The sequence below is a fragment of the Sinohyriopsis cumingii genome, chromosome 7, assembly GCF_028554795.1.
Source record: "Sinohyriopsis cumingii isolate HCF-2022 chromosome 7, ASM2855479v2, whole genome shotgun sequence".
Taxonomy (NCBI): Eukaryota; Metazoa; Mollusca; class Bivalvia; order Unionida; family Unionidae; genus Sinohyriopsis; species Sinohyriopsis cumingii.
In genome coordinates, this window is record NC_142967.1 from 72,605,767 (window position 1) to 72,618,027 (window position 12,261).

The window sequence follows — 12,261 nt, forward strand, 5'->3', positions numbered from 1 at the left end:
GTCATCCATCTGATGCTAAGAAAACCACTTGGGTAGGAAATTCAAATTATTACGGTTGATCTCGGTGACCCACTTAAAATAGCATGAAAACCCAGGTTTAGGTCACAACTCCTGGGTTCAGAATGATTGATATATATGATGGATTTGTAATATGACTCCTGGGTTACCATTGGTGGAGTGGGGGTGAGTACCAGGTTGGAGATGAGATGGGAATATGCAGTGAAAAGTGCGAGGATTTGCAATGGTGAGCCATTGCAGTTGATTTAATGTTTTGAAAAAACCCAAAAATTTATATCCTCTAAAATAATTGAATTGACAGTAAATCATTTAGAAAAGACATTGTATAAAATCTGCTCAACAAAAAGAAAATTATTAAAAGTAACCAATAGCAATGAAAAAAAACTGTCACTGTTATAGGTGGTGGATGTTGGCCAGGACTTGCAGAAAATCTACCAGCTTATGGACCCAGTAGTATTGGAGATGATTATGTGTGAGGTAATTAGAGATGTAGTGATGAATTTTATATTGTGGTATGACATATTTAATTGCCATCTGATTGTAGCAACAGGAATGATACACCAGAAGAACACTATGTATTTTCTAAAGTTATTGTCAGATGTTTGCATCTAGATGGCATGTTTGAATTGGCAGACAAGTTAATTATTTTTCTAGTATTCTTGAATAAATCATCTTTATCAATTTTACTACAGTATGGCTAGTTATGATAAGGAAATGCAGTGTAAATTTATTTAAATGGTGAAAGCAGTTCCATTTAATGCCAGTATATCTGAGAGAGGGGAATGCAGTTTATATATATATATATATATATATATATATATATATATATATATATATATATATATAAACACTAAATTGTTTTACAGTCTATCTGAGAATATCAATCTGCTGGTGGGGTAATAAAAATAGAGTACTAATTATTTTGAGATGTGACCATTGGGTGGTAATTGAATTTAATTTTCTTCCATTATACATTTCATTAACTTCAATCTATGTACTTTAGTTGCCAATAAATATTTTGCATTTATTTTGTTATTAATTTTCCACTGACAAAATAGCATATGGACTCTAGGTGCAAGGTTGTGTTATTATGTGCAGACAAGGGAGTCTTCCTTGTAATATTATGAGACTCAAGAAACTGCTGCAAAACATTTCTTCATCAAGGCTGAAAAATATTGTCTAATTCTTATGAATGAAAGCATGTGTGGCTTATATGCCAATCTATTGAAGAATTTATTTTCATTTTTTAATATATTAATATTAAATTTTATAGGATATGAATTAGCAGTCCACTCCCTATAACTTCTATTTTGTTTATATGTTTTTTTACGTATAACGTTTTTTTATATGTATAATTTTATTTAATTTCAATTGATGGTGCCATTGGTGAACATTGTCTCCCCCCTCATAATTTAATTGAAATAGTCCTCAGAAAGCAAGTGCTTAGGAAATAATAAATTATGACTACATGGTCATTGAACCTCTTTTGTTACTTACATAAAATTATTATGATTCAAATATTATTGAGACTTACGTTTCATGACACATAATCATATTCTGACATCAGTTGTGATATACAACTCAGTATGTAATGATCTTTCTCAGACCTATGTATGTGTGATAGAGTCTGTCTATTTCCGGTATACCTTTAAAGCATTGTGGCTCAGTCTTTTATAATCAAGCTTTTTAACTTCATGGACATATAAAGTTTTTTCATGAATTTAATATCTGAAAGACACATTGTATTCTGGAGAATTGACAAAGATTCAAAGTTACATCAGTATATTTGTTTCATTGGGATCTTTCTTTATTGACAGCATCTTCCCAGATTTGAAAGACAGTGGAATACTCTGCTGTCAACTTTGAATGTTGATATGTAAGTACCTTGTTCATTTTTTTTTCCTTTTGTAAAATAAACTATAATTCTGTTCTGATTTGCAGTTTTCAGGACACATTTCTTTGACTATTATGTTGAATCAAGTTTAAAATAAGTCTGATATTTTGTCATTTATTCAGTTTTGCTGTGTGGCCTGCATAGCAGGTAGACATGTTAGAACCACACTGTCGACCATACTTATCTTTGACAAGTTAGGTCATTTATAGTCCCAGGGACAGTTCTTTATGGATGGTGATGGTGTCTCAAAAATATAGAGAAGGTTAACATGTTAGCATTTTTAAATAACTCAGTTTTGCATGTTAAACATTAGACAAAATTTCAACTCATAGTAGCTAGCTACAAAATTTAACCTACCATATTATCCAAATGGCCACATAATATGATTATGGATGATAGATTTGGGGCGTTGGACAAGGTGGGGATGTGAAGCATGAATTGTGATCATAGTGGAGTCACATCCTTAGGTTAAAATTATACTTTAAGATAATTTCACATTTTTAACAACTTTACCACAGCATGGATCACAAGAACCTATAATAACCCATGTTACCTATGGTCCCATGGATGGTCCTAATGAGGATGGGTGGGAAAATATTTTAAAATTGTATGTTGAAGGAAAGGTCAACCTAAATGTTAACACTTTAAAAAAATAAAATAATTTCAGAATTTGTGGAATTATTATGAATTTTAATGACAGTTCTGAATTCCAATATATAGAGACAAAATTCCAGAAAAAAAGTTTCTTAAATAAAATTTTGACAAGGACTTGACTACGTGAACACATGCTGAAAGAAGTGTACTTATGCACCAGTACAGTAGACATGTATATAGAATGTAGTTTTTCCATATAAAAAACATAACATGAAACAAATCAATTAGACAGCAAATAGGTGAAATACGGCAGTTTAAATGAAGAGATGAGGTTATTGCTGTAGTCAAAAATGTTGAAGGAATTCATGGTTCTGGATGTAGAGTAATGGATACACCAACAGGAATTCATGGTTCTGGATGTAGAGTAATGGATACACCAACAGGAATTCATGGTTCTGGATGTAGAGTAATGGATACACCAACAGGAATTCATGGTTCTGGATGTAGAGTAATGGATACACCAACAAGAATTCATGGTTCTGGATGTAGAGTAATGGATACACGAACAGGAATTCATGGTTCTGGATGTAAAGTAATGGATACACGAACATGATTTTCATGGTTCTGGATGTAGAGTAATGGATACATGAACAGGAATTCATGGTTCTGGATATAAAGTAATGGATACACCAACAGACCTTAATGTCTACATTACACACATATGTATAGGCTTACGGGAAGATGCAGTACAATCAGAGCTTAAAAGTTTGTGAGTTTAGTTTGTGAATTTTGTAAATTTTTATCCATTCTGGATGGGCTGCATAGTTTCTGGAAAATTGATCCATGGATCCCACCTAAGCATACTCATGGGTTGATGTCTCTGGATCATAAATGCTAAAAATTGGATGAAATGTAAATAATGTTAAACTCAGTTAGAACACCAGACTGTGCCTTAGTTATCAGTATGTTAATCATGCCATTTAGAATGTGTCAAATGTCCTAGTGATCAAGCTTGATATAGGTTGTGTATGATTATATGGCTCTGTGGGGTTGAGAGTCTCACAGTGATCAAATACTATCATTCAGAAGTGTAAGGAACATCTTGAACTTTTCCCTGTAGGATAGTTAATATATTCTTAATAGAGCATGAATTGTGCTTAATGAAGGTGTAACATGCTGACAGTGTTTGACTGTGTTAAATCAAAACAATCTGTAATTTGATTTCGTTTTCAAAACAAATGCATTTTTAGCCAGTTTGTATGATAATATGCTGATATCTAGAGCTCAGATTAAATTGACCATACCCACATTGGACAAGAGGGGTTAGACATTAAATAGGTGAATGATTTGTTGTAATTCTAAGATCATTCCACTATGTATCATCAAACTTTAGGACAGATTTTTTTTGCTTCTTTGGGTCAGTCTTTTGCATCAGTCATCAATATTCTATTGTATTATACATAAAATTGTGTTTTGAGGAACACCTAATTTTAACTGGGAATGATATGAGAATATGATAAACAGTGCATCAGATCAGTCAGACAGTTTCATCCTAGAACATGACTATTTTAAAGGATAGTTTTGGTTTCAAATCAAGTCAGATTCAGTAAGCTTGTGTTTTTGCAGTTCCAATGATTACGGTCTTTAAATAAAAAATCTGGTGTCTTAGTAATATTTTGTATAGTTTGTTCTGTTTATGAGTGTTAATGCCAGACCTGTTTGACTGGTTAAATAATGGGCAAGAAAGATAAAACTGACAAATGGTTAAATGTAACCCCTAAAATAGATAAACAAGATAGACCATGGTAGACATGGTCACATGTAATGAACAACTAAGAAGAATGGCGAATACCCAGATGTTTGTGCTTTGCTTGATATACAAAGTAGAAAGATGTCTCATAGCAGGCAATGCCAAAAAGAAATGCATAATTTTGGACATGTTCAAGTTTCATGAAAAAACGTGTTTTATTTTACATATGTAATTAAATTAAATCAGTCATTGTCTGTGCATGTCAACATTTATTGAGGAAGAAATCAGAAGCTTATCAAATGTTGCTTAATTTGACCCACTTTTGTTAGAGGTTCAACAAGGTTATGCTGATACTTTGCATTTCATGACGAGTTAACATAGTCTGAATTATATTTATATAACTGTTACCAAGATTTTTGTGCCATGAACAGATACTTTCTGCTTTTAAATTGTTTGTGTTTGTTAGTCATTCTTCCAAATAGTTCCAAACTTGAGTTCCAAATTTCCAAGATTGTCACTCATGACGAAGACGTATGTTGTAAATTTAATCATCACTGAAGCAATATTGATGATTGGATAGAAATCTTTACTTTAGTGTGTTTACGTTCAACTTAAATTTGATCAGAGCCTTGCAAGTCCTTATATTTGTTTATTGTCAACACGATTTTGAGCAAAGCTGTTTAAGTCCCTCTATTTTTGTTTATTATCAACTTGATTTTGAGCAGACCCATGAACATCCTTGCATTTGCTTATTGTCATCATGATTTTGAATATGTTCAGCTTGAATCTTGCAATTTTCATTTATGTAATATTGTTTTATGCAAGGAAAACATTTTTACTTTCAGATCATCTAATGCAAAAGCCCTTACAGAAGACAAAGTTTGTGAGGTTTGTTATTATTTGTATTGGTATAATTAATACAGTTTGTTAACATATTTTTCAAAAGTGCAGTCTTTGAGTTTTGTCCCCAGTCTTCTAAATTTGCTATTTGTAGTAAATGCGTTAGACCAAAGTTTTACTTCCAGACCTTACCTGGCTGTAGATTATATGTGGTATTTGATGGTAATAATCTTATAAGTGTAAAATTGTACCTTTATTTGCATGTAGCAATAACGAAAATATGGGAGAATCTAAAGAAAAATATAATGAAATTTTCTGTATTTTCCCAGCCCTTGAAGAGTTACTTTGCCCATGGCCAGGTTGGAGGAGGAGGAGATGGGTAAGTTCTTGTTTTCTCTGAACTGTGATTTTGTGTTTAATGATCAGTACAAAACAAAATTATATATATATATATATATATATATATATATATATATATATATATATATATATATAGTGCATCTTTGATGTCTGTCCATCCATCCCAGTAAGCCTTCTAGCACCACTGTGCAAAAACCACCTGGCATCAACAAATAACATTTTCTAAGTATGCTTCTGTCTATATTTAGATGACTTGAGTAAGTGTTATCTGAATGATCTGGAAGTTTTGAATTTGTTTAGTGACTTTTTTGCACTTCAGCTATTTTATTGCAAACCTAGTTACAATGTAGAAACTCTTTGACGTATGCTAAAGAAATTAAGAAAATTTCTATAATTACTTTATAAGTAGATTTTCATGCCATTTTAGTGATCTTTTGAATTTTTACAAGTTTTTCTGTCTTGTAGTCGTTGGCCTTTTTGGTTAAACCTTGTTAGGATGATTATACAGAAATCACATAAACTAGACATTTTAACTTTATATATATATATATACATACATATATATATATATATATATATATATATATATATATATCTGTGTGTGTGGATGACTTACTTAGGTTTATGTGCCAATGTAATAATATTTTTTGTGAACTGTATCAGGCTGTCTTGAGATGCCAACCATTATGGACCTTTCAGAATTATTTCAGATTTGTTGTTAAAAAATTTCTGCATTCCAAATTATTTTGATAAAATTTTTAAATATACAACTTTTAATGAATGTAATTTTGAATAGAAGTTTTTTTAACTTGTGGACACAAGTAGAAAGGAAAGTACTTCCAGACCAGAGTGATATATTGGTACATAGAATTTTGTTTCTCAATGTAAAAATAATGTGCATAACAAAAAACCAGTTGTATAGACTGTAGCATTGAAAAATGGTGTAAAATATGAAGAGAAAGGATAGATACTTAGGAAATTCATGAGGAAATCTAATATTTATGATTAATGTTTAGGCCAAAAATATTGGAGGATTCCAAGATTCTGGAATTGGAGGAATGGATGTACCATTTACAATTAACCCTGTCATAACAGTCACCTGTACAAAGCGGTCACATGGTCACAGTGTCCTTTCTGATTTCCCTCTGGAAAATTTTCTGTATAAATTTTGTGTGTAATAGTCACCTGCCTTAAAAGTGAGGCAGTTTTTATCCATATAGGAAAGGTTCAAAGCAGTTAATTTCTTGGATGGTGGGAAAAGTAGTCATACTATCGCAGCAGAAATGGAAGTCACTTTTTTTTGCCAGTGTGACAAGAGTAGTTTCAGATCTTAATCTATTTGTCTATGAATTAAAGCTATCTCAGGTGAAAAAAGTTCTTGTTTGAGAAGCTATATGAGCTGCATTCCTTTTCATTAATGTCAAGAGTCATTCATTATTTAAAACTTGTCTGGTCTGTAAAACCTGGAAACTTTCAGTTCCTGGGTCACAAAAAAGCCATATACAACTTCTTTTGATTCCCTGATCATCACAGGCCTCTTCCATATGCCGACTGTCTTTTTGGTCTCAATGACTTGAGCAACTGGCTAATCCAAATTTTGTTTCTGAAGTGGGAACAGATGTTTCAAACCCTAATTTATACAAGCTGGCCAAACAAAAATTAGTCCCCTATTTTAAATCCTTATGTAAGCTATGAATCTCTTGTGAAATTAGTGTTTTGTCATGGTGCACAAAACAAACAAAGGTAACTGATTATAATTTACGTCAGTGATGATTTAATTTATTGGATGGATTAAAGTGTGCAAGATATAATAACTTTGTGTGGAACATCACTTAGTGAGAAAGCGACATAGAGTGAAGATTTTTTATTATGTTCTTGGCTTCAGTATTGTATCAGTTAGAGTTTATAATTTTAATATCCCTGGACAAATTCTAATTACCATGTATTCCAAAGGCTTTCTTATAATGTTCCTTTGTTACAACATTTAATTGGTTATGGCATTTCATGTGTGTGGTCACCTGAAAAATTAGCTCAATCACAACATTTGTATCACCTATTGTGCTAAAGCCAGATAAATAATGTCATTTGTTTAAATAAGAAGGCATAGCAAGGAGGGCATTGGGTATCAAACTTGTGTCAGTTACATGTCATTCAAAATCAGTAAAAAATCAAAGGCCTAGCAAATACACCTGATTACAAAATCCATGGTAATCACACCTCATGCATAATCAGTACAGTAGAATCACAAGTTGCTGCTTCAATGCAGTTAGAACATGTTTTGTCTTTTATTGATTAAATAATATAGAAATATCCTTTATCTATCATTTACCTATAATTCTATATCTATATTTCACTGAAAAATATAACATTTTAACTACAGAATATTGCATGTATCTGGCAGAAATGGACAATATTTTTCAGTTTTCTAACACTGTATTTGATATAAACAGCATTGAAACTAATGATAAAAAGTGCAGCTATATAAATTCTGTTAAATACAAGATGCAGAAATGTTTTTGAACAGAAATAAAATGAAACAACTTTGGGATTTTTTCATTTATTACCTTATTTTTATACTATACCTTTGCTGATTGTGTTATTAAAATGTGATTCTAATGAACATTTATCTCTTTGGATATGTAATAGAGGTTTTCTTTCATTTGTAGTGAAAGCAAAAGGTTTCCTTTTGTAGTATTTGGACCCAATAGTGAGAAGGAGAATTTACAGAAAGTGATAAATGGAGGCAAATCAAGCAACATTAATGTCAAATCTGCTGGTCTTAAAGGTGCTAACTTTATGGTAAGTAAAAAAAGGTATAATATAAGTTTTGTGCTTGTCAATATATATGGCCCATTGGCTGTCAAATTCCACTTTGTACACAAATGTGAACCTTCTGAGCTGGCAGACAATTCTCCTGGTATCAGCAAGGCCAGCCCTCCCTTTTTTTCTTCACATCAGTGTTTGAAAACTAAGTTATCATAAAGAAATAATGATGATACAGAATGCTGGGGTCTGATGGGATATACTGTTCTTGCCAGTACCAGTAATTGGTATATTTATTGGCTATTAGTACAATCAGATCAACCTGATACTTGCATGCTACATATATAGCATAGGGACGAAATTCTTACAAACCACCCAGGCTAGTGATGTTGCAGTTCCAACTAAACTTAAAATTCAGGTGCTTGACACTTCCTCAGTGAGAAACTTCTTGAATCCTTCATAATTTACTTAATTTAGAAGACAGAAAAATTAGGGCATGTTTAAATCATGGGTACATATTGGGCAGTTGTATATTAATCCAACGAATGACATTTTCACATAAATTTGTTGACACTGAGGGTTGTTGAAGTGTATTGCACCAGCTTTGTGAAACTCAGTTTTGAGCTTTTCTGATGAAAGACCATAAGCCCAGAATGCCTTTTTGGGATGGCCTGTTATCCATCCATCTGTTATCCATCCATTAGCAAAAGTTTGTTGTTGCTGCTCCTAAACCGCTTGGTGGAATGCCATGAAACTTTACACACACATTCATCCCAAAGCAAGATATCATTGTTGTAGCCTGTACCTATTTTTTACTTAAAGGTCAGATATGGAAGCGTTGGTTACTTTTTAAATTTCCTTATTTAAAAATCCTATATTCATTGTTATTATTCTTTCATATTCCATCACTTATGAATAATTGCATTTATTAGTATAGCCCCTACAAATGTTGGCACAGGTACTACCTGCTCCTGATATTTATGCAGGAGTGATGGTACACTTGAACAAATATGTCTCTGATGTCAAGATTATTATATAGGAAGTTAATAGTTGCTTATGGAATGAACAGTGATTGGGTAGAAATTTCAGAAATTTAGATGCTTATTGTCACTTACCATCAGTATAATCACTGATGGATTAAGAGAAAAAAGAGAAAACAAATGGCTGGGATTTACATGTACAGAGGTAGGAAACACATTTTCAGTCCCACTAAACATTGATCCATTCCCTTTAGATATGAAAATTAGGGCTTTTCACTAGTTTTACTCCATCACAAAATAAATTAAAAAATTCTGAATGTAGAGAAATAGATGTTTTTGTTTGTAATAAGTTTCATTCAAATTTAATATTTTAATTTAGAATTAGAGTAACTGTTGTAGAAAGTATAGATTTCTTTTCTTAGAACAATGTTACAGCTTATTACAACCTCTAGCATAGGTAAGTACACCTGGCATTTCTAGTCAAAGAGCACAGTAATCCTTGCTATTCCTTTGATCTTAACTGGCAGCCACATTTGCATATCAAAAGGGAATGTGTACTATCTGGGAGTTCAATGGAGTTACAGTGAAACCCTGCTTTAGCATGCTTCGTTACAGCATATATTTGGATATAACATGAATTTGGCATGACTCCTAACATTTCATAATTTGTTTTTTATGTGAAAAAAAAAGCTTTTGTTCAAAGTACAAAAAATAATGTGTAAAGATATTGAGCATGAACTTAAATAAAACATGATTGGGCAGGCTTTAATGCCAAGATAAGTGTTTGATTTAATAATTTGGCAAGATATGTTGTCTTTTTGAAGAAAAAAGTGTTATGATTGCATCTTCATTTCATGACTACAATTGTTGCATCTTTCTTTATATGAATTTAGTTGTTAAGCATTTTTATTTGTGCATCTTCATTTCAACTGTGTCAATAGTAAAGCTCTGCATTTTTATCTTACTTTATTTTTCAAAGATGTTAGCTCATTATAACTGTTAATCTTATTATTATTGATCCATGAACAAGAAAGCCATTAAGTCTTCTTTGTGTCTGTCTTCTAAGTGCAATCATTGCTCAAACAATAGCTGACATGTTTGCTCATTAAACTGCACACACAACCAAGCACCGGACAATGTGGTGGTTGATAAAAGATTCTCACCTGAATTTATAAATCAGTTAAAATAAGTAATTGCTAATCATCAAAGTCAATCTCAGAGCTAAACATAAGCCAATAACTTACAAAACATTAATGAAATGAAAGCTGTCAACACGTGCATGTGGCTTGGCAGTATTATTAAATCACCACACAATCAGTTGACTAGTGAATAATGTCATCCATTCTCCATAAAAATATGTTAATTATTAACTAGACATGTGTATATATGTACCAATGCATGGCTCTCTGAATAAAGTAAAATATTATATATGCAATCTTCACTACTTATTTATCTTTGAATATGCATTGATTTAAGATGGTAAATGTGCCTGTGAAGCAAATAGTTTTGCACCACTTTTATTACCCTCTCCCCCGGTCATTTATTTAGTGCATGGATTATTTTCTTCAGCTAACTGACTTGGTTGGTTATAGCACAGTTTGGTACATAGCATGATAACATTTTGTGGACCATGACCATCATGTTATGGTGGATTTACATTGTATGTGCAACATATTTTCAGATTTCGTCACATTAAAATAATAAATACATTAGATCCCAAATTGTTGTCAAAATTATCAGCAAGAACTCTTTAAAAATAAGCTGCATTTGTTTGAAGGGACATTACCCCCATAAATGTTACATTATGTTTTGCCATTAACAAAAATTGTATTCTCTCTGCTCATATTTATCCATCATAAAAGTTTAGAAGGATTTGTGGTGATTTTATTGCTTGTAATATGCTTGGAAAGGAATTAGAATGAGCAGTAGGACTTAAAAACTCTTTTATACTTCCTGGTTTCATACAGTATAAATGGTTGATCCCTATTTTGTGCACTTTGTTCATTATGAAATTTAAAAATAAATGCTATAGTAGTCCCAGTTATTTTTCTCACAGTTTGTAACCATATTCAGTACAAAAAAATGTAAATTTTAACTTTTAATGACATTGCAATCAGTACACTTTTGCACTAGTGATTGATTGGCTCATTCAAGAATGATATCACTCATAATAGCAAAATAAGTTTTAGTCAACAGAATTGGTAATTTTGGACAATGTAACTCTTCATTAACTTTAAATTAAAATTTTGGAAATTACTTTGGAGTTCATTTTACCAGGCAAGTCATTATATTTTTACAGTCTGCCAATCAGAGGCCCTGTATTAATTAATCCCAGTTACTAACTACAAGTTATGATATTTAGAGTCTGCTTGCAGAGGAGCTGTATTAATTAGTCCCAATTACTACAAGCCATACTATTTTACAGTCTGACTATCAGAGGCTCCCACTTAATACAGGTCATAATATTTTAGAGTCTGCTTATCAGAGACCCTGTATTAATTATTCCCACTTAGTGCAAGTAATACTAATTAAAGTCCTCTTATCAGAGGCCCTGTATTAATTAATCCCAGTTACTGACTACAAGTTATAATATTTTAGAGTCTGCTTGCAGAGGATCTGCATTAATTAGTCCCAGTTACTTAATAAAAGTCATTATATTTTTGCAATCTGCCAATCAGAGGCCCTGTATTAATTATTCCCAGTTAGTAACTACAGTTCATAAAATTTTAGAGTCTTCTTGCAGTGGAGCTGTATTAATTAGTCCCAGTTACTACAACTAAAGCTGTACTGATGTCACTCTTTGCCGAGTATTCCAATACTGCATATAGCCAATTATTAAAATTGCCAACACTGATTATGAGACCGATTATTTCATTATTATTTGTTTTATAACAATGACTGTTCAAAAACATAAACATATTAGTATAATGCAAGCAGGTATTTTGCCGTGTGAGTTATAAATAGGTTGTTTATGTAGCAAGTGAATTTGAACTTCTATACAAAAACAAACAGAAACTGGATAAGAAAAAAAAGAAGTTAATTGCTATTTATAGAAAACGATC

The 12,261-nt window shown here is 31.9% G+C and overlaps 1 protein-coding gene across 1 annotated transcript in view; it reads left to right on the top strand.

Moving 5' to 3' along the window:
* The window catches only part of LOC149795509 (dynein axonemal assembly factor 9-like), a 233,920-nt gene that overhangs the window by 31,335 nt on the left and 190,324 nt on the right, over nucleotides 1-12,261 (top strand). The window contains exons 9-13 of the mRNA XM_089965307.1: nucleotides 418-495; nucleotides 1,836-1,894; nucleotides 5,102-5,144; nucleotides 5,426-5,475; nucleotides 8,123-8,255. Of these exons, the coding sequence (XP_089821433.1) occupies nucleotides 418-495; nucleotides 1,836-1,894; nucleotides 5,102-5,144; nucleotides 5,426-5,475; nucleotides 8,123-8,255 (363 nt within the window). The remainder of the gene's footprint in view (nucleotides 1-417; nucleotides 496-1,835; nucleotides 1,895-5,101; nucleotides 5,145-5,425; nucleotides 5,476-8,122; nucleotides 8,256-12,261) is intronic.